We start from the raw sequence: 23,364 nt of genomic DNA, 5'->3' as shown, positions 1-23,364 counted from the left end.
TATAAAGTTAATTCCTCGAATAAATATAAGAGGTTAATCTCTTAGATATAGTGTATAATATTTTTTACACCATCAGATTAACTCGACTTACAATATGTATTGCCTCTCTCCATCATATGTAACACTATTTCTTTATTAGTTTGTTTGAAACAAAAATATAAGCTTTATCTTTTACCTTTAACAACATGCTTTTATAACAATAAAAAATCTCAGGTCTTATTTAAGATCACAAATTCTTAAAGTCTTTTTTTTTTCTTTTCAAATTACGTATTAAGTTAACGAGTCAAATATTGCCATATAAATTAAATTACAGAGAGTAATTAATCTTTTATAGTAGATCAGATATGATAACCCAATAATACAATATGTAAGTAACATGTTTTAGCTGTTTGAAAAAAAAAAATCTATTAAACTATTTAAATGCACTATATTATAAAAGTTCTATTATAAGTGCACTTATCTATCTATCTATATTATCTATATTATTATAAAAGCATGAATACAATATCGGTTTACAAAAATAACCTTATAATATTAAGTATAATAACTCATAATAAAAAGATATAACCGGAATTCTAGATATTAGCTTTATAATCCTATTAGATTTAGAACATAACACTACACACTAATATTTAGGACTTTAAAATTACTAAATTTTGGTTACTAAATCTTTCTTTATTGAACAAGGTAAGATTCATAAATAAAAATATTAAGTTTAACCTTGTTTGGAAGAATAAAGAGAGAATGGCTAAATTAGTATGGAAAGGCTTCGAAAAATTTGGAGTTAAAGAAATCAAAAGATTATAAACTCAAAAGTCCACTTTGACTCAACGTTTTAAAAACGAATAATAGTATATATATTTTACATTCTTTATTCATATTAGAAGTTGAAGGATTTTTTTTACTTTAAACAAAATACAGTTCCTTCATAAAAGTTGTAGTTGCATTTTATGTCAATTTTAATTAAAATTAGTCTTAAAATTATTTTATTTTATTTGTTGTCTGATCTTTACGATTTTTTCTNTTTAAACCATTATGTGCCATTATTAACGTGCAACGGACGTTTATATATATATATATATATATAAAGCATGAATAAAATGTCGGATTACAAAAATAACCTTTTAATATTAAGCATAATAACTCACAATAAAAGGACATAACCGAAATTTCAACGTCCGCTCTCTAATCCTATTAGACGTAGGCCACCTACATGAATAAATCCAGATAAACTAAAATATTTCCATATTTGACTACCCCTAATTATATTGTCCAAATCCTAAACTAATACCAATACCTCTAATACCAGGAACACGTTAAAGGTAAAAATTCCTATATGTGACAACCCCTAATTATATTGTCCAAATCCTAAAACTAATGCATATACTTCTTCGAAACAATTCCTATTACAAATATAATAATTTAAGAAGTTATTCTATTGTCTGAATCCATTAGGAAAAAGGACTCAAACACTTCCATAAAAGAGGCCATTTTATATTCTCCATTATAAGTTTTTTGAGAGGTATTACTCCATAATAAAATTTTGCAGCAAAAGGTATTATTTCTTCCCCTTCGCTTATGTTTAGGTCTTTTTCATTTGACTTAACTTTTATATTGTTTAATCGTTACTCCTAATTCACATCCTTTATAGCTCCTTTGGATCTTTTCCAAGATGCATATTATGCACGTATTTTTTATTTTGTCCTAAAATAGTTAATGATTTTGGTATAAAGTTTAACTCTTGATTCCTCCGAACAGGAACATATCACAGAATCAGTTGGATCTTTTAACTCTTTGTTACTATTGGTTAGACTCTAACTCTTACTTCCTATGTATAACTAGCATTGCCAGCACAAGTTGCCACCACTCATTAAGAAGTTTTTTCCTTTTTAATTAAGTGAGTCAACCATATTAAATAATAAAATTATTTCATCTTTAGAGAAGACATATATCGTTTTGCAGCTTTTTTTCAGTTATTACATGTGTTTTGAGAATGGCACTGGAATCAGATTTGGCGAAAGAATTTCTACCTATAAATAATCTAAGAAAGTCCGATATTGAATGGGTGATAAAGGTATTAGTAATTGGAAAAGAACCAATAATAGAATATAAAAATGAAAGAGGTGAGGGTTCGCGGCTGCAATTGATATTTGTGGACGAAGAGGTATTCTTTTGTATATTTGTCTTATATTTCTTACTTATTTATATTATTTTCCTTTTAACATCAAATTATGTTTGAATAAATTTATAGGGGACAAAGATCCAAACGGTACTTTTCAACGAAAGCGTCCCTTTCTCCTCCTCTCCACCCACACACACCTCCAACTTCATTTTTCGATGTCAAAGAAGACCCCTTCCGACCAATTCCCTTCAAAATGTGCTTTAATAATATACTCAGTGAATAACCAAAGAGAAAAAATAATAAAAAAATTGTAGCATCTCCCCAAGTTGAACAATCAAATCAAATTAAAAATGAATCTAGCATTAACATAAGCAACTGCTAGAACAACATCCCGAGCTGCTTCTATAGCACCAAATGCAGACATTTACTATCTAATGTTGTCGAGGTATTGTAAATCGTGATTTTTGAAGTGCAACTAAATGCTTGCTGGATTGCCTTTGTAATTTGTCGCTACCATCAATAGAGCTTCAAATAAGCATTCCTTTCTTTATTACCTTCTTCAGGTGGTGTTGTCATCGGCAGATAGTGTTGAAACTAGGTGGCGAATAGTGTTTATGGGTGATTGAATGAGAAGCTGAGGCGGTGAAAATGACAGAATAAGTTGAGATGATTTGCAGATGGGTTTGTTTGGGCAGATGGTAGGATGATTTGGAGAAGAAAGAGTGAGGAAAAGTGGGCTCCACCAGTTAAATTGAAAAAAAGAAAAAGAAATAAACATAATTTTGAAAGGCTTCACTTGCTGCAAGGCGAGTATAGTACACACATTTTGCCATGTCACTTTGAAGGGTTTAAGTGATACACTGAAAAATAATTTGAGGTGTCTACTTGATAAATAGGTCTGTTGAGGTGTTCAAATGATCGTTGTAGACAACCTGGAGGGGCCATTTATGTATTTCGCCATATTTAATTATCTAACTAACATGACAAAAATGATCATTTGTGTAAGTTTTGATGATGTCCTTGTATTTTAAATGCATGTATTATGCTAATGTTAATATTTTTCAGCATTTGGATGATTGTTGTATTATTATACATAAAATTTCCCTCATTAATTAAATTTTACTGTTCCTTCATACAAAAAAATTATTTGATGACGTGTCATTATTAACGTGCAACGCGACGTTCATAGATACTAATTTAACTTAAAAAATGGAGTATAGACAATTGCAAGTCCAAAATAACATAACCACTTGGATCCACCTGGGCCCCACAATCCAGAAATAGAAAATCAGTGGAAAAAAGCTCACCCCTTTACCGTGCACCGGCTATTCCGGTAAATCTCCCAGCCTATAAATATCTCAAATCTTCCCCCGCCATCTTCAGTCGTCGTCATTCCTTCGACGACCACCGGATCTTCCATTACACGGTCGTTCCGGCAATTTAAATTCTCCATTTTACCCCTCCTCTATTCCTCTAATTCCTTTTTTGTCCTTTCTATTATTTTCTATCCCTTTTATTTCTCATATTTTGCATGGCAGCAAGTTTTCTAAATCGGGAGATATCAGATTTATGCCTTGGAAAACCGGCATTACGGCCTATAATTCCGGCGACCGCCACATTAGCGGAGGCGATAGCGGTTTTGAAGAGAACCGGCGAGACTCATGTGAGCGTGTGGAAGGTTCTGGAAGAAGATGACTATTCTGTTGAATGCCATTGTATTGGGAAGGTTTCAATGGTGGATGTGATTTGCTATTTATGTAAACAGGAAAGTTTGATTTATTCTAATAAGGTACTTGAGGTTCCTGTATCTAAGATTTTGGCTAAAGGGGATTCAATTGTGAAGCATTTGGAGCCCAATTCAAGGTTTGTGATTTTTCTTTACTTGGAATCCTGCTACTTATGTGTCATTTAATTTATATTTTGTTATTAGTTGGAGAGCCAAATATTGTTTTAATATATCAAATACTCGTGACATAGGTCACGGGTCCGGGTCGTAGCAACTGATGCTTCCATCAGGTAGGCGGCCTACATTATACCTCCTTGAGGTGCGACCAACGCGGGATATTTTGTGGAGTTACCCTTTACTCGCGACATAGTGTGATGGAGTTTAAGAAAGAAATAAAAGACTTTTGAAACTTGCATCACGAATATGCCCTCATGTCAAAGTTTCTCGCTAAGGATAAAATAAGAAGTTTAAGTTAAATTATTTTCAAATTTAGAAAAGGGGTCATTTTTGTAGCGGACTATAGAAATAGTGTCACATAAACTGAAACGGAAAGAGTAGTTATTAAATACTTTTAATTAGAAAATATCATGAATTTGTTGTTGTTGAACAGAATATCTAACTTTTGTTTAAATATTTTGAAGTTTTGAAGAGTCGATGACCAAATCACATTAACATTAAATTAGTTGAAGAATTCACTTTTCTTCCACTTGGTTGATTTGTCCCATGTCATGTACTCTCTTCTTGCATTTATTTAATTTAGTAGGATTTTACTATCATTACTGCTACTAATTGCTTTTAATTTTTTCTCTTCTGCGAATCGCTTTTCTTAGCTCGTTTTTTAGTTTACTATTTTTGTTTTTTGAAGTTTCTTGTTAAGAATATATGCAGTCTTCATCCTCTACTCTGAAATTTTGTGGCGGAGAGAATTTAAAAAATCTTTGCTTTTCTTTTTTGTGGTTCCAAATATGATATGAAGATTAAGGTGATTATTTTTAGGTAAGAGTTCCGAATTCTTGATGCTTGAACGTATGACTTAGTATTCCACAGAGGAAAGCTAATAAATATGTAGAGTGGATGTTCCAAAATAACAATGCTAAAGAATTTGTTGAAAAGGAACAATTTTTAGCTCACAACTCACAGTTTTTTCATCAAGTGGAAAACTTTCAGTCGGTGTATCAACGTGACATTTTATCGTCTTTTTTCCTTAAAATATCAGCTACAAGTTCATTTCATGCAGCATCAAGTGGTTTTAATTTGTTTGATCCGCTGTCTTTTCATCTTTTTCTTGGCCGAGGGTCTATCGGAAACAGTTTCTCTGCTCCCAGGATATGGATAAGATTTGTGTACACATTATCCTTCCCAGACCCCACTTGTGAGAGTTGACTGGATTTGTTGTTGTTGTTGTTGTTGATCCGCTGTCTTTGTCTTTTTCTGGTTTAGATATGTAGTTTAGATGAATATCCTTTGGCACATGAGAGGCAACCACTTTTTAAGGCTCTTTTACGAAAGCATCTTGTATTTACATCAAATCAATCAATTACATATGTTTTTCATATGCAATTTATCATTTAAACCATGGTTAAATGACATGTATTCTCATTTTAATTTGCAACTGCAAAGGTTATTGGTTGATTTGGTGTAAACACCAGGTACGAATATGTATTGCGCTCGCATGTCTCTATAAATTTTGATTGATACATCGAGGGACATTACTTATTAGGCGATACTAACTATTTGGTAATAAGGCTTAGCCGGGTTAGATACTTGTATGGCAGTGTCGGGATTAGTGTGAGATTTGAAGAACTGCTGGATGGGTTTGGACTAGAAAACCTTTACTTATATTATGTTTTTATTTGTATTTGATTTTGGGAATTGATTGAAGATTATGGTGAGAGAGTTTGTTCTTATTTTGATTATTCTTTTGCTTTCATAAACAAAACAAAAGGTATTTTGGACAAGAAAATAGAACAACTGTGCAAGACAATAGTACAACCTGTGACAAACAGAAACCCTGCTTAACCTGTGACAAACAGAAACCCTGCTTACTTTTAGAGAACCCGTTACTGTTGTTACTGCTTGCTGCTACTACTTCTTTTCCCATATTTGGATGAGCCGAGAATCTATTGGAAACAACCTCTCTACCTTCACAAGGTAGGAGTAAGGTCTGGGTACACAAACCCTCCCCAAAACCCACTTGTGGGATTACAATGAGTTTGTTTTTTGTTGTTGTTGTTGTAGTGTTGATACGACATTCATATAGAGGACTTATAGCCGATCGAACTAGCTTGAGATTGATGCACAGTATGTTGATTGATTTATTGTAGTGTGCTGTTATTGGTATTCTTCTGAAATTTCTTTATTATTTGTTCAGCTTGCTGGAAGCAATAGATCACATTCTTGAAGGTACACAGAACCTTGTTATACCGATTTACAACTACACAAATTCAAGGAGAAAGCCTTTGAGTAAATCTTCCTCTCTGAAATCCACACATCATAATGGAGTTGAATACTGTTGGCTAACACAAGAAGACGTTGCTCGCTTCCTTCTCAATTCCATTGGAGTCTTCTCTCCTATGCCTACTTTTTCAATTGAATCACTCAACATCATCGATCACAACATCTTGACTGTTCGTTATCATGATCCTGCAATCTTTGCTTTGGATTCAATCACTCTAGCACATATTGAACAAACAGCAGTTGCAGTTGTTGATGATGACAACAGATTAATAGGGGAAATCTCCCCCTCCACTCTTGCCTACTGCGACGAATCTGTTGCAGCAGCAATCACGACTCTTTCAGCTGGCGATCTTATGGCGTACATTGATTATGGTGGTCCTCCGGAGGACTTGGTTGAATTGGTGAAAATGAGGTTACAAGAGAAAAAACTTGGCCTGATGCTAGAACTGATGGACGAAGAGTTTTCAGTGTCGTCTACATCGTCTTCAGCTTCTAGTTGTTCCTCTGATGATGAGTCGGGGTCGAGTAGAAATGGTTCAGGACGATATTCTTCAGCAAGAAGGTCAGACGCGATCACGTGTTATCCCGGGAGTTCATTGGTGGCTGTGCTGATTCAAGCACTTGCACATCGTGCGAGTTCCATTTGGGTCATTGATGAGGATCAAAATTTGGTTGGAGTCGTAACTTTTAAAGGAATTTTGAAAGTTTTTAGGGGTTTTGCGAATACAAGGTGTAAACCTGAAAGGGAGAATTTATCAACTCACTAATAAGTAATAACCTCAGCTTGTATCCATATAGGTAGTAGATTATATTGCAGACTATGTTACCAATTTTAATGATAAACCTTATCTTTGGATTTTCTGATACTTATTCTTTGTCTTGTTGTTTTGCTTATGACTAATTTACTTGGATTTCAATTTAGAACCCAGTTAGTAGCACTTGAAGTCGTCATTTTAAAATTCAGAACCCATAAAGTTGAATCCTGGCTGCGCGGCTGGCTCCTCTTGGAGGAGTGTCCTAAACTGCAGGCCAAATGGCATGATATCCTTCCTCGCCTCGTACAGCTTGTGTTTTATGAGTGTCAACAATTGGATTCTTCTCTTCCGCGACTTCCACAACTTCATGAGTTGGAGCTAAGGAGATGTAACATTAGGTTGATTAGCATCCCACTTCAGGTGACAAAACTCGCTTCATTACAACTGTATAATCTTTCAAATGAAGGGGAGCTTTGGCGTAACTGGTAAAGTTGCTGCCATGTGACTAGGAGGTCACGGGTTCGAGCGGTGGAAACAGTCTCTTGTAGAAATACAGTTCAGTGTAAGGCTGCGTACAATAGACCATTGTGGTCCGACCCTTCCCCGGACCCCGCGCATAGAGGGAGCTTAGTGCATCGGGCTGTCCTTTTTTTTTAATCTTTCAAATGAAATATCTACCTGAAATTCCTGCAAAACTTGACCACAATAGAGACTTGATTATCAGTGGTTGTTGTGAGCTTGTGCATCTATCTTTGTGCATTTCTATAGGATGAAATTTTGGACTTTAAGGCAGAGAAGGTTCTAAAATTTCAAGGCAGAAAGAATGATAAGTGGCCAAAGCTAAGGAAAATGTGGAAGAAATTTCATTCGTCGAATAAGGTGATTTTGAAGGAAGTAAAGAATATTATATTGAATTACAAGAAAGTCATCTTATATTTAAAATTTGACATTTCAATACATAATTTGATAATTTTATTTTCCACTAATGTATAACAATTAAGATTTCTAACAATCAAAACACTGTGTTCGTTCTAATATATAATACACTCTTCATATCAAATTTGTCTGGCGCTTTTCACTTATAATTAATCCATTTGACCAATTTAACTATATGAACATTACTATAAGTTACAATTCTCTTCTATCTAACAAGCAAAAGAAAAATAAAATTTAAAATATTAGTGGGAACTTACTTAATTTACAATAAAGTTGTTTCCGTATAGCCTATAAATTACGAGTTCGAGTCGTAGAAGCGGTCATTAATACTTGCATTAGGGCAGACTATCTACATCATATACCTTGGGATGGGCTCTTCCTCGGACCTGCGTGAATACATGATATCTGTTCTTTTCATACCCTGCATGAATGAAAGATGCCAAGGTATCAAATATTTATTAGAGAGAAAAGACATTATTATTATATTTTCCAAAAGTATAATAATATCTCTCTTTCTTGGGTTATTATAACTTTTAGCCCGCGCAAAAAATTATCTACATTTTGTCCATATAATGTTCCTTCGTACGGTGTATTTTCCCCCTCTTTTCCTTCCCACGAGCGTCAAACAACTTTAGACAGACAGTCCATAATCCATATGTTCGTTTTCTTTTGTAGGTCCCACCCAAAATATCATTATTTTATTGAAACTACATCTTGTTTTATTATTTTAAAAAAATCTAAAACAAAGCGCAAATTTAGCTAGTATTAAACTATACTAGAACAGAATGAAGAAAATCTAAATATCCATAACAGAGAAACAGAGAGAAGAAAAAGAGAAGCAAAAAATGGGATTTGAGGGGAAAATGAGAGAGGAAGAAGAAGGTGTAGTAATGGCTAATGATTTCTTTTGGTCATACACAGATGAACCTCATGCTTCTCGTAGAAGACAAATCCTCTCTCAGTACCCTCAAATCAAACAGCTTTTTGGCCCTGACCCTTTTGCTTTTCTCAAGGTATTATCCCTCTTTCATAAATATACAAACTTTTGTTCCCTTCTTATGTATTTTTCCAAAAAAATGCTGATATGATTTTGTTATATTAATGGTTTTGCTTAATTGGTCATTTTGGATCTGGGTTATAAACAATGGTTCCAAAAGTTTGAATCTTTGTGGTCATTTTGGTTTTTATTATATTGGCTTGCTCTGTGTATAATCATTGTGTTTTCAAGAATCTGTTGTTGATAAGATTTGGCAATGTAGAATGTTTCTATATATTGGAATCCTTTCAGACTTTTAGTGGTTAAATATGCAATTTGAACCAGATTATTTAACTGTGAAATAGGGTAGGATTTGAATCTTTTAGCTTTGCTGTAAAAGTGATTGAAAATCCTTTTTTTTTTCTTCATTTTCTTGAAAAAGGTATCAACTTTTGCCTTTTACAGACATTTTAGATGGTAAGGAAAAGCTTGCATTTAGATTCAGGTGGTTTGCCACATGCATAATGTCTTGTTCCATGGATTTGTGGTGTCAGTTTCATTGTTCTGGACAAGTGAATGGTTAGGTTATTCATGTATTTATTCACACTGTAGATGCAATGTGATAATGAAAACAATGAATCTAATAGTGAAAGGATGCATCTAAGAGTCCTGCTTCCTTTTTTTTTCACTCTTGTTCAACCCCTTACCCGACAGAGCAAGATTAGAGTGCCGGCTTGGGACGGATGGCTTTCTTTTCGGCAAAAAAGCCACCCCCTTCCGTGACAGAGCTTTAGGAACCTTTGGATTTTCGAAAGATGAATCCAGTGGTTCCCGCAGCTCTGCTGCGTAAGGTGGAGGTTTTTTCTTTTTTGCGTATAAAACTGTAAAGGTTCATCCATCCGCCCTGACCCAGTGCTCCAAGCTTGCTCTATCCAGTAAGGGATTGAGTGATTCATGCAAAGATGCTCCTTTGAAGCTGGAGTAAGGAATTGCCCCCCTCATCACCCTCGACAGTGGGTGAAAACCTTGTAGACAAGGGTTCAAATCCTAGCAGAGACAAGAGACGCTAGCTGATTTGTTCCCATCTAACTAAGCTTTAGTGTGAAAAGTTACTCGATACCAACCAGCTGTACCCTTTTCTGTTATAACTAGGAAAGGTGCATGATATTACTTCTGAATAAATTCAGAAATTATATGTAAGAACCATAGCATTTTGCGATTCATTGGTAAATCGTATTTGATTCTCTATTAACCAATTATGTGGAAGTATTAACATGGTTAAAGCAAACTATTTGAAGTCTAGATGCAGCATGCTACTTGTGTTGGTGGGAGGTAGTAGCTATCCGGTGAAATAGTTGAGGTGCGTGCAATTTGGCTCGGACACCACCGTTATTATGAAATAAAAAAAAAAGAATAACTGTAAAAGAACGCACTAGGCTTCTCCTACTCTCATGTCAAACTGATTCAAAGATTTTAAAGGTTGATATAAACTAATTAGGATTTTCTTGAACACAGCCTTAAAAACAGACTATGTACAAAGAGAACTGATAACTTTCTGACGAATTTTGTGTCTCTTCACGGCATTCAGATTGGATAGAAGCATGTTTTCTTACCAATTTTCTGTTGGAATGCTATGATTTATCGCTGATGTCTTTGTGAACTGCTTAACTTATGGTGACAACAAAACCTCCTGCACGAAATGCTATGAATCCTTTGGTATTGTCTTGTTAATCTTTCCCTAATTTTAGCAAGCCTTAAGGCATGTGTTTTTTCGTGAGTAATTAGATTTTACCATCCACCAAAATTTTCTCTTGTTTGTTAATCGATTTTCAAATTTCGCATTGCAGATATCGATGGTTGTTTTGCTTCAACTTTGGACAGCTACCTTCCTCCGTGATGCAAGTTGGCTGAAGATATTGATGGTTGCCTACTTTTTTGGCTCTTTCCTTAACCACAATCTCTTCCTGGCCATTCACGAGCTTAGTCACAACCTCGCTTTCTCTACTCCAGTTTACAACCGTTGGCTTGGGATTTTTGCCAACCTTCCCATTGGCGTTCCCATGTCCGTTACCTTCCAAAAATATCACCTCGAGCACCACCGTTTCCAAGGAGTCGATGGAATCGATATGGATATCCCGAGTCTTGCTGAAGCCCATGTTGTCAAAAATGTCATAGCGAAATCAATATGGGTGATTCTCCAACTCTTCTTTTACGCTCTCAGGCCACTTTTTCTCAAACCTAAACCGCCCGGCATGTGGGAGTTCACCAATTTGATAATCCAACTATCCCTCGATGGAGTTATGGTATACTTCTGGGGTTGGAAATCTTTCACTTATTTGATCTTGTCGACTTTTGTTGGTGGCGGAATGCACCCAATGGCCGGTCATTTCATCTCCGAGCATTATGTTTTCAAGCCCGAGCAAGAGACATACTCCTACTACGGTCCACTTAATCTTATGACATGGAGCGTAGGTTACCACAACGAGCACCATGATTTCCCGAGGATTCCTGGAAGCAAGCTCTACAAGGTGAAGGAGATTGCACCAGAATACTACGAAAACTTAGAATCTTACAAATCTTGGAGCCAGGTTATCTACATGTATATAATGGACCGGACGGTTGGCCCTTTTAGCAGAATGAAGAGGAAGTTGTCGACAAAGACGGACAAGAAATCTGAATAGGTACTCTGTTAGTGTTCTGCTTCTTTTTCCACTTCCTTCCAATCTTGATATGGATTTTTCTATCCATTCTTTGATTCTTAATTATTTTGTTTGTAACATTATTATAGCAATCCTGCATCAAATGCACAGTAGATGTAGTCTATGTACTAGTACTACATATTCATTTTTATAGAATTTTTGTAACAGTAACACTTAATTTTCTGTCGTCGATATGAGTTGACCTTAAAATAGGAGTAAGGACTCATGTAGCCGACCCCAACTTGTTTGGGACTGAGGCGTTGTTGTTAGAAAATGGTGGGTTGCCTATTGCCAGATTACCTCCTTGTTAAGAAGCAGATTTATCTTAAAATATTTTTTTACCTAAAAAATTCAAGTTAATCTTTTCGTAAATGTGAAAGTGAGATATTGTATCGTGTCTATTCAGCGATTTCTCTACCTTCATAAGGTAGGGGTAAAGTCTGCATACACATTACCTTCTCCAGACCCCACTTGTGGGATTTTACTGAATCTTTTGTTGTTGTTGTTGTTGTTGTCTATGCATCAGTTACATGCTGAAAAAATGCATGATTTATGGTAAAAGCTGTACTTATGGTGTCTTAATATGTAAGCAACATTGGGTGGAAAATTAAAAAAATTAAGTTACTGAGTGACAACATTGGTGCAAATTTTAAAGATATCAAAGGAACAAAATGAATGGAAAAAATCAGAAATAGCATGATTTGCAACTACTAATTGAAAATTAGCAACAATTTTGAAAGTAATTGAAATTTAGTCACTTTTTCATGTAAAATTAAAATCTTAACAAAAACACCCTTAAAATCCGAAAAAATTCCAGCATAATAGGCTTGAGTTTGAATTTTTCATGAGATTCCAACATAATGTGCTAGAATTTCATAATGTGCTGGAGTTCCAATATAATATGCTGGAAGTTTACATGCAGGAGCTCCATATGAAAGTCTCAGCTTGGGTATTTTTGTCAATATTTTATTTCTGTATAAAATAGTGACTATTTTTCGATGACTTTGCAAATACTGGCTATTTTTCAATTACCAGTTTGAAAAGCGGCTAGGCCGTGCTATTTTCACCAAAATGAAAGGAAATCTCAAAATACAAATACATGTTTGTTCTTTCTTTAGATTAAGTGGCTCAATTTTTTCTTTTCCTTTTTTCCTTTAGTTTAATTATTCGATGCCCGAAACTCTGTTGATCGACTAATTGGGTTTGTACCATGTAAAGCCTATTAAAAGAGAAACTTATTACATTTGTAATGTGTTAAAGCATATTAAGAAGAAACTGCTTCCAAGGTCACATTTTCAATTCAACAAAATTTATTAAATGTTTAATAGTGTAAGAATTAATTAGAGGAATTATCCGAAAATAGCTGGCATGGATTCTCAAGATTAGATTATGTGAAACAAGTGCTCTATTACACTTTTGAGTTTAAGTTGTATACATCGTTTGTAAATAATTTTTACTATCCGGTCACCCAAAGGATATCTACAGGTAAGCCTTCTTGAAATATGAGATTTGTAATCTTGTTAGTTACTGCAACAGGTAAAAATGATTTAGTAGTACTAAAATTTGAATTAAAAAATTATACGAAAAATACAATAAAATCCAATTCTTTTAATGTTAAGATGATTAAAAAATATATTAAAATATTAATCAAAGTTCATATAATTTGAATTTTGAGATTATTAAATATGAATAGACAACTTAATAAAAGAAATAAATGACATAATATAAATGCTTTTATTGCACTGATTTTATAAGTTAATGTTATTCCATTTTTAGACTCTTCAAATACATCACCTAAAAAGTGACCAACCACCTAGCCAAACACAATTGCATCATCATTATCATCACACATCTTTATTTGTAGAATCAGATAGTTTTATCCTTTTCTACAAAAGTAGAAAAACTCCAAATCAATAAACAAACTTCTATATATATAAATTCATAAATCAAGAACTCAAGAGAAAATCAAAGGTAAGGAGAAAAAAAATGGAACCATCAAAGAATGAGATTTTAGATGCTCCACTTCATGAAGTTGGCTTTAAGATCTCAGAAATCTCCTCTCATAAAATCACAGGCCATTTTCCGGTAACCGGAAAATGCTGCAACCCTTTCGAGGTATTGCACGGCGGAGTTTCAGCATTAATTGCTGAAGCTCTGGCAAGCATGGGCGCCCAAGTGGCGTCCGAATTTCAAAGAGTGGCTGGAGTTCACTTAAGTATTCATCATCTCAAGAGTGCTCATCTTGGTGAAATTGTTTATGCTGAAGCTACACCTCTTAATATTGGAAAATCTATTCATGTTTGGGAAGTGAAATTATGGAAAAATGATAATTCTTCAAAATTGGGAGAGGATAGAATTTTGATTTCATCTTCAAGGGTTACTATCAAGACTAATATGGTTGTACCAGAAAATGTCAAAGATGCTGCTATGAATCTCAAGAAATATGCCAGGTTATGATTAGGTCTCGGGGCAGAATAAAACAGAGGCGAATTTAATATTTAAATTTGAAGAAATTAAGTTTAAACATTTTTAGTAAGAATTTGTCTTACTTTTGATATTATGAATTCAAAATTTGAAATTTATTAATCTTTTTTATTAGTTGTATGTCTTTTCCTTTTCCCTTTCTCTTCTTCACTTCGATAGCATTAGTGTTAGTTTATTGTCCCTTTATTCTTAGATTGCTATTACTACCATTTAATTGCTACCTCGGCTTGGGTCCTCTTTTTATCTTGCTGTTGTTAATACTTGTTGCCATTATTTCTTTTTATATTTTTTTTAGGCGAGGGTTTTTCGGAAATAGCCTCTCTGTCCTCCAAGGCAGGGGTAAGGCTGCGTACATCTTACCCTCCCCAGAGCCCACTTGTGAGAATTCCCTAAGTCCCGAGCGCGGATATGGTTGCGGTGTTATTCGGAGGTGGAGTTGGTGGTATAGTTGGCAACCCACTAACAAAATCTTGAAGAGCATTGTTGTCCTGTTCGGCGATTAATTGCTTCAATGCTTCATCAATAGCTTGATCATCCCCATGTTGGTCATTCGCATGTGATATCTATCTGTCAGGTGACCCTTCTCGGGACTCTCGAGGAGAGTTTCGTGGTGAAGAGACTGGAGTTCCATCCTCTTGTTGATTTTGTTGGTTCAACTGGTGTTGCTGATTTTGTTGGTTGTTGCCGTTAGCAGCCGACATGATTTTTTTTTTTTTGATGAATTTGGAAAGTGAATACATTATCAGATTCCTGGTGATGGAACCAATTTGTTCGACCAAAAAATAGAAATTTCGATCAAAGCCTATTTTTAGAAATACTCGGGCTACTGATAATCAAAAGAATCAATATTCTCGTAATAAGAAAGGAAATTAGAATTTGAAATAGCAAAGTAATCAAGCAAAAGAAAGTAATTATCTTCCAATAATAATCAGAACGTGTCCATACAAATGACATTTCTTTCCCTTATATAGTGATCTCCAAGTACAACGTCTTTTCCATTTTATGACTGAGTCATTATGAGCATTAATGACATTAATGAAACGTTATAATTGGTAATCGTAACTGTTTCGTGAAGATTTTGTAATGTTTGTAATCATCCATGCTCATTAATTGAAGGCCAATGAATCTGCCCTTTTTATTGTCTTGGTTCATTCTTCCGGTGCCTCTTCAAATCGCTAAAGAAACTCGAGCAACTGTTTCTTCTCATCTTGTGGGTGTTTTGATCGTATCTATTAAGACTCACGTCTTTTTTCATGCTCTTCTCCAACTGTCGCTTTTCTAGTGATCCACGTGTCTTGCCATGTCAGCCACATAATTAATTCCACGTGTAATATTCATTTTCTCCAATACAATAATGTGCTAGAGTTCCAATATAATATGCTGGAAGTTTATACGCAGGATCTCCATAATCCGCATGTTATGCTAGAACTTTCTGTGTTTCAGCTAGGGTATTTTTATCTAGATTTTATCTCCGTATAAAATAGTGACTATTTTTCGCTAACTTTGCAAATGCTGACTATTTTCAATTACTAGTCCGAAAAGTGGCTAGCACATGCTATTTGCACCAAAATGCAAGGAAATCTCAAAATACAACTACATGTTTGTTCTTTCGTTAGATTAAGTGGTTCAATTTTTTTTTCCTATTTTCCTTTAGTTTAATTATTCGATATCCGAAACTCGTATTGATCGACTGATCGGATTTGTACCTAAAGCCTATTAAAGGAGAAACTAATTAAATTTGTAATGTGTTGAGAAATTTTAAATTCAAAATCTCCTAGGAATATATTAAATGTTTGATAGTGTAGGAACTGTTTATAGGAAGTATCCGAAAATAGCTGGCACGTATTCTCATGATTATATTATGTGAAACAAGTGCTCTATTACACTTAAGGGGTCGTTCGGTTTGAATACAGCTTATGCCGAGATAAGTTATGTTGGGATTAGTTATGCTGGGATTATTTTTTATTCACGTATGTTGTATTAAAAATGACAATTGCATAATTTTTAAGAAGAAGGTATAAGTTATTCCGGCACTAATTACCCCACCCTCTACAAGGTATAAGTTATCCCGGTACTAATTTTAATTCCGGAATAACTTATACTAGGTTTGCTAACCAAACAAAGTATTAAGATGGTATTATTTTTTGGGAAACTTACACAAATGTCCCAAATAAATCTCAACTTACCAACCTCTAGCCATTAGTCATAGACTTAATTAAATCGAGTTCAAAAAAGTCTTCCGCGACACATGTATCAAACATATATCACGCATGTATTTCACACACAGATATACATGGATATACATGTGATACATAATTGATACAAATATGATACATGTGTGATACACAAATGATACATAGTGTGATACACATCTCATTTTTTTCATGTTCAGCTTTTACTTCGAATTTTCAATTCAAAACACCTGAAAACTTCACCAAATCATCCCAAAACTGAGATTCAAGCTCCTTAAGTTGTGCCCAATCTATTCTAATAACACCCACTCAAAACAAAGCAAAATTTGATATTTTTTTGCTACAAATAGCTAATTGGCTAAATTGGCTAATATTAGTAATATTTTATCAATTGGCCAATTTTTGTAATGAGCTACTTGTAAATGAACATAGCTGGTAATTTCCCTAATTTTTTTGTACCAGCACTATGAGCCCGTTTGGATTCGCTTATTTTAAGTGCTTTTAAGCCAAAATAACTTTTAACCCATTTCGTAGTGTTTGGATAGAGTAAAAATATTTTTAAGCACCTATTTTTAAGCTAAAATGACAAAAACAACCAAAAGCAAAAGCTAGAATTCCTAACTTATGGCTTAAAAGCTATTTTGGCTTAAAAGTCACTTAAAATAAGCTCATCCAAACGGGCTCTACACCTTCTTATACCTCATACCAAACGACCCCTTAAGAGTTTGAGTTGTATACATCATCTGTACATAATTTTTACTATCGTGTCACCCAAAGAATATTTACAGATAAATCTTTTTAAAATATGAGATTTGTAATCTTAAAAATAAAATATGTTACTTACTGCAACAGCTAAAAATAATTTAGTAATACTAAAATTTGAATATATAAAAATTATACAAAAAATACTATAAAATTACAATTTCCTGATTTTAAGATGATAAAAAGATATATTTAAAATATTAATTAAGGTTCACATAATTTGAATCTTGAGATTATTGAATATGTATTGACAACTTAGTAAAAGAAATAAATGACATGATATAATTGTTTTTATTGCACTGATTTTATAAGTTAATGTTATTCCACTTTTAGACTCTTCAAATACATCACCTAAAAAGTGACCAACCACCAAGCCAAACAGAATTGCATCATCATTATCATCATACATCTTTATTTGTAGAATCAGATTTTTTTTATCCTTTTCTACAAAAGTAGAAAAACTCCAAAAATCCATAAACAAACTTCTTTATATATGAATTCATTTATCAAAAACTCAAGAGAAAATTAAAGGGAAGGTAAAAAAATGGAACCATCAAATAATGAGATTTTAGATGCTCCACTTCATGAAATTGGCTTTAAGATCTCAGAAATCTCCTCTCAAAAAATCACAGGCCAGTTTTTGGTGTCCGAAAAATGCTGCAATCCGTTCAAGGTGTTGCATGGCGGAGTTTCAGCATTAATTGCTGAATCTCTAGCGAGCATGAGCGCCCATATGGCGTCCGGATTCCAAAGAGTGGCCGGAGTTCACTTAAGTATTCACCATCTCAAGAGTGCTCATCTTGGTGAAATTGTTTTTGTTGAAGCTACACCTCTTAATATTGGAAAATCTATTCATGTTTGGGAAGTGAAATTATGGAAAAGTGATAATTCTTCGAAATTGGGAGATAGAATTTTGATTTCATCATCTAGAGTTACTGTCAAGACTAATATGGTTGTACCAGAAAATGTCAAAGATGCTGCTGTGAATCTCAAGAAATATGCCAGGTTATGATTAGGTCCCCGGGCAGAACAAAACAGATGCGCATCTAAGATTTAAATTTTGATGAAGTCAAGTTTAAAATTTTTTAGTAAGAATTTGTCTTACTTTTGAAATTATGAATTCAAATTTTGAAATTTATTAGTTGTATGTCTTTTCCTTTTCCTTTGTCTTCCTCAATTCGATAACATTAGTGTTAGTTTATTGTTCCTTTATTCTTAAATTGCTATTACTGTCGTTTAATTGCTACATTGGATTCAGTTATCTTTTTTTTTTTTGTTGATAATACTTATTGCCATTACTTCTTTTTATCTTTTCTTTAGCTGAGAGTCTTTCGAAAATAACCTTTTTACCTCCCAGGGTAGGGGTAAGGATGTGTACATCTCACCCTCCCTAAACTCCACTTGTGAGAATTCACTGGGTTTATTATTGTTATTGTTGTATGTCTCTTTCTTTCAATTTATATAGCATAATTTGACTAAGTACGTTTATGAAAGAAAGAAAAACTTTAAAAACTTGTAGTTTAATTTCAGACATATCATAATATTTGTGTAGGTATAAAATTTTCAAAACTTGTAATTTAACAAACATGCCAAATATTTGTACGACTATAAAATTTTGGTCTTAAAGAGTAAAATGAGAAGTTAAGTAAAATTATTTTCAACTCTAGAAATCTGATTTTTTTTAACAGATTAAAAAAAATATGATTCCCAACGAAGAGCGTATATATCTATATTTCGTGGAAAAATACTGAATTCAAACAAGTCCAAGTAGCAAATACAATTGTTCTATTGTTTACCCTTGCATATTGTTATGAATGTCGAAACGGGCGAGATACATATTATCTGGTGATTGCCATAATTTGTAGCTAAGATTACATTAATTGTCACCTAAATCTTTCGGTAAATTTTGTCCGTTTCATCAATTCTTTTGGTCCTTTTTTTACTTTCAAATAATAGGAAATCCAAATAAATCTTGATATGAATGCAAAAATAGTATAATAAAGAATATTTGTAATTTCAGTATATTTGAACATGTTATAACAAATAACTTGTATTTTTAACGGGTTTGATTTCACTTTTTACGGACGACGTCCTGTAATTATATTTTACGTGACCTGATTGAGTAAATTCATATATACTTTAAACTATGGTAGGATGGCAATGGATGTGTGCACTCATTACGGGTTAATAGTTAGGGTAGTATCTATATTTATGCCACATATAATTAACCGAGATAGGAACGGAGGAGGAACGTCTCTGTTGGACTTTGCTAGAGCATTTGATTTGGTGATAGCAAACTCGAGTTTTCTGAAGAAGAGGGAGGACTTGGTAATCTTTCGGAGTTCGGTGGCCGAGACTCAGATTGATTATTTACTCTGCAGGAAGTCCGATAGAGGTCTTTGCACGGATTACAAGGTCATCCCGAGTGAGAACCTCTCGACCCTTCATAGGCTTCTGGTCAAGGACCTTGAGATCACGATGTGATGACCCGATAGGTCATCTAGAGTTCTAGAACCTAATTCCGTGTTTCAAAGCCTCAAATACCTCATTTTAGCCTTTCTCGATTTACGTGCGCAGTCTAGGTATTTTTTCGGAAAGCTTTTGTGTTAAAAACTAATAAATATGAAATTCTTGCCTTAAAAGCCATTTGAGTTGACTTCGGTCAACGTTTTGAGCAAATGGAACTGGATCCATATTTTGACGGTCCTGGTGGGTTCGTATCGTGATTTGCGACTTGGGCATATGCCCGGAATCGAGTTCGGAGGTCCCTAGCTCGAGTTATCGCATTTTGTTGAAATTTGAAAGTTTAAAGGCTTAAGAATCTAAAGGTTTGACCAATGTTTGACTTTATTGATATCGGGTCCGTATTTTGGTTCCGGAACCCGGTATAGGTCTATTACTATATTTATGACTTGTCTGTCAAATTTAATGAGAAACGGAGTTGGTTTGACGTGATTCGGACGTCCAGTTGTCAAAATAGAAGTTCATGAGTTTTCTTGAAAATTTCTTTTGATTTGGTGTTCAATTCGTAGTTTTAAGTGTTATATTGGTGATTTGATCGCGTGAGCAAGTTCGTATGATGTTTTTGGACTTGTGCATGTTTGATAGGCTACGAAGTGAGTTTTGGACTTAGGAATGTGCTGGTGTGTTTCAATTCTGGTACAGGCCTCAGACCTCGCAATTGCGAGGTCAGGCTTCGCATTTGCGACCTCTGTTAGGTTCGCATTTGCGAGCAACTCCTCGCATTTGCGAAGAGTAGCTGGGGCACCTCAAGTTCGCATTTGCGAGCAAGACTTCGCATTTGTGAAGTGGGGCTGGGAAGAGCTTCTTCGCATTTGCGATCATTTTGGTCGCATTTGCGGATGGCCCACTGTTCGCAATTGCGATGACAACAGAAATGGGGAGACTTCGCAATTGCGACTATTTCTACGCATTTGCGGGGTTCACATTGCGAACCCTAGGTCGCTAATGCGACATCTGCGACTGGACAAATAGCTGAAAAATGGGATTTTCATCATTCTTCAAATTTTCAAAACAAGAAAACCCTAGAGACGATTTTTCCAAGAGCCTTCTTCCCCAATCCATTGGTAAGTGATTCTAGCCTATTTTCTTTCAATCTTTCATTATATTTCATTAGGCACACAAATACGACCCTGCATCCTCAAGACTCCATCATCTCCAACTGTAACCTGCTTGGCACCTCCGTGCCGCACTGTATCTCTAAGGACACACAAATGAGGATCATCATACTGCCGATCTCGGATACGCTCAAATAATGAAGAACCAGCGACTGTGCAAGCTAACACACGGCTGGGCTCAGAGACATCCAACCTCACGAACTGATTGTCCAAAGCCTGAACATCCAAAGAAACTGGTCTCCCACTGACCGAAATATACGCAAGACTACCCATACTGGCTGACTTTCTACTCAAAGCATCGGCCACCATATTGGCCTTCCCCGGATGATATAAGATGGTGATATCATAGTCTTTCAACAGCTCCAACCACCTCCTCTACCTCAAATTTAGTTCCTTCTGCTTGAACAAATACTACAGATTCTTGTGATCCGTGAACACCTCACATGACATGCCATACAAATAGTGCCTCCAAAACTTCAGCGCGTGAACAATGGCTACTAGCTCCAAATCATGAACTGGATAATTCTTCTCATGAATCTTCAACTGTCGCGAAGAATAAGCAATGACCTTGCCATCCTGCATCAACACCGCACCAAGTTCAATACGAGATGCGTCACAATAAAATGTATATGGCCCTGAACCTGTGGGCAACACCAACATTGGCGCTGTAGTCAAAGCTGTCTTGAGCTTCTGAAAGCTCGCCTCACACTCGTCCGACCACCTGAACTGGGCACCCTTCTGGGTCAACCTGGTCATCGGGGCTGCAATAGATGAAAACCCCTCCACAAACCGACGGTAATAGCCTGCCAAACCTAAGAAAATCCAGATCTCTGTAGCTGACGCGGGTCTAGGCCAGTTCTTGACTGCCTCTATCTTCTTCGGATCCACCTGAATACCCTCTGCTGAAACAATGTGACCCAAGAATGCAACTGAACTCAACCAGAACTCACACTTCGAAAACTTAGCATACAACTGACTATCTCTCAAAGTTTGAAGAACAACTCTCAGATGCTGCTCATGCTCCTCCCGGCTGCGGGAATAGATCAAAATATCATCAATGAAGACTATCACAAATGAATCCAAATAAGGCTTGAACACTCGGTTCATCAAATCCATAAAAGCTGCTGGGGCATTTGTCAATCCGAATGACATCACCAAGAGCTCATAATGCCCGTACCAAGTGCGGAAAGCTGTCTTAGGGTCATCGGATGTCCTAATCATCAACTGATGGAGTGAATTTGGACTTAGGGAAATGGCTGTTACAGGTTCAGCTGTGTTGCATGCTCTGATCTCGCAATTGCGAGGTCAGGCTTCGCAATTGCGAGCCCAACAGGCTTGGCAATTGCGAGGGCTTGATCGCATTTGCGAAGAAAGCCTTGCCTGCCAGTGTTCGCAATTGCGAACCACCCTTCGCAAATGCAAAGTCATCAGAAAATGCCCAGTATCACAATTGCGACTATTTGTTCGCAATTGCGAGGTTAGCAGAAAATGCCCAGGTTCGCAAATGCGAGGCCTCGTTTGCATTTGCGAGCTTTGCAATTGCGAAGCTCCTATCGCAATTGCGACATCTGCGATCAGTTAATTGGGACTTAGGCAGATTTTTCTTCATTTTCAAACCTTCTCAAAACCTAAACACTCTTGGGCGATTTTCTAAAGAAAAGTTCTTCTCCAAATCAATTGTAAGTCATTTCTAACTCATTTTCTTTAATATATAACATCTTTTCACATGATTTCAACTCAAAATCAAGGGTTTTCATGGGGAAATTGGGTGTTTTGGGTAGAACTTAGGATTTTCAAATTTTGGGGATTTAGGTTCGTGGGTGAATGAGTAATCGGGTTTTGGTTCGAACCTCGAGTTTTGACCATGTGGGCCCGGGGTCGATTTTTGACTTTTTGGGAAAAACTTTAGAAAACCTATTTTCATGCATTAGAATTGATTCATTTACCATTCATTGATATCGTTAAGTAAATTGTGGCTAGATACAAGCGAATTGGTGGTGGAAACAAGAGGTAAAGCGGTAGTTGAGGCTTGGATTGTGTTCGTGGCATTGAGGTAAGTATTTGGTCTAACCTTAGCTTGAGGGATTAGGAGTTGTGTCTTATTTTCTTTGAGTTAATTGTTGAGTACGATGTATAGGCATGGTGATGAGTATCTATACGTCGATGTCAAGCATGCCCGTGAGTCTTATACTATGATTAATGTGACTCCGTTTCGTATTGTTCATACTTTATACGATTATTTCTATTGTTGAACAAGGCTTGTGGAAGTGTTAATGGTAACTGAACATTGTAGAGCGTTGGCTCAAGTTGAGAATTGAGTTGTGAAGTAATTGTGGAAAAGAGAGGAGGTTTATGATATTGTCTCCCTTGCCGGGATGTTATTGCTTTTGATATTATCTCCCTTGCCGGGATGTTATTACTCATGATATTGTTTCCCTTGTCGGGATATTGTTGTTATGCTATTGTTCCCTTGCCGAGATTTTATTGTGATGTTATTGAATTCCCTTGCCCAAATTGCTTTGTGATTGTTGCTTGGGTGAGGAAGAGTGTTAAGCACGAAGGGTGATGCCGTGCATGATTTTGAGAGTGTTAATGCACGAAGGGTGATGCCGTGCCG

The 23,364-nt window shown here is 35.4% G+C and overlaps 4 protein-coding genes across 4 annotated transcripts; all 4 read left to right on the top strand.

Annotated features, from left to right (window-relative positions):
• The first annotated feature begins 3,493 nt into the window (after positions 1-3,493).
• Positions 3,494-7,175, top strand: LOC109212086 (CBS domain-containing protein CBSX5-like). Its single transcript, XM_019375698.1, has 2 exons — positions 3,494-3,985; positions 6,220-7,175. Exons 1-2 carry the CDS (start codon positions 3,654-3,656, stop codon positions 7,070-7,072), a joined length of 1,185 nt encoding a protein of 394 aa, XP_019231243.1. The 5' UTR covers positions 3,494-3,653; the 3' UTR covers positions 7,073-7,175.
• A 1,552-nt stretch (positions 7,176-8,727) lies between these two features.
• LOC109212085 (sphingolipid delta(4)-desaturase DES1-like) lies at positions 8,728-11,967 on the top strand. The gene is made up of 2 exons (XM_019375697.1): positions 8,728-9,009; positions 10,820-11,967. The coding sequence occupies exons 1-2, from the start codon at positions 8,842-8,844 to the stop codon at positions 11,651-11,653; spliced, it is 1,002 nt and encodes a 333-aa protein (XP_019231242.1). The 5' UTR covers positions 8,728-8,841; the 3' UTR covers positions 11,654-11,967.
• A 1,636-nt stretch (positions 11,968-13,603) lies between these two features.
• LOC109212083 (1,4-dihydroxy-2-naphthoyl-CoA thioesterase 1-like) lies at positions 13,604-14,391 on the top strand. Its single transcript, XM_019375695.1, has one exon. It carries the CDS (start codon positions 13,658-13,660, stop codon positions 14,126-14,128), a length of 471 nt encoding a protein of 156 aa, XP_019231240.1. The 5' UTR covers positions 13,604-13,657; the 3' UTR covers positions 14,129-14,391.
• Positions 14,392-17,592: 3,201 nt separating this feature from the next.
• On the top strand, positions 17,593-18,321 carry LOC109212084 (1,4-dihydroxy-2-naphthoyl-CoA thioesterase 1-like). Its single transcript, XM_019375696.1, has one exon. The coding sequence runs from the start codon at positions 17,654-17,656 to the stop codon at positions 18,119-18,121; it is 468 nt and encodes a 155-aa protein (XP_019231241.1). The 5' UTR covers positions 17,593-17,653; the 3' UTR covers positions 18,122-18,321.
• The last annotated feature ends 5,043 nt before the right edge of the window (positions 18,322-23,364 follow it).

Source organism: Nicotiana attenuata, unplaced genomic scaffold (genome assembly GCF_001879085.1).
Source record: "Nicotiana attenuata strain UT unplaced genomic scaffold, NIATTr2, whole genome shotgun sequence".
Lineage (NCBI taxonomy): Eukaryota > Viridiplantae > Streptophyta > Magnoliopsida > Solanales > Solanaceae > Nicotiana > Nicotiana attenuata.
This window is presented reverse-complemented; position numbering and strand designations above follow the sequence as displayed.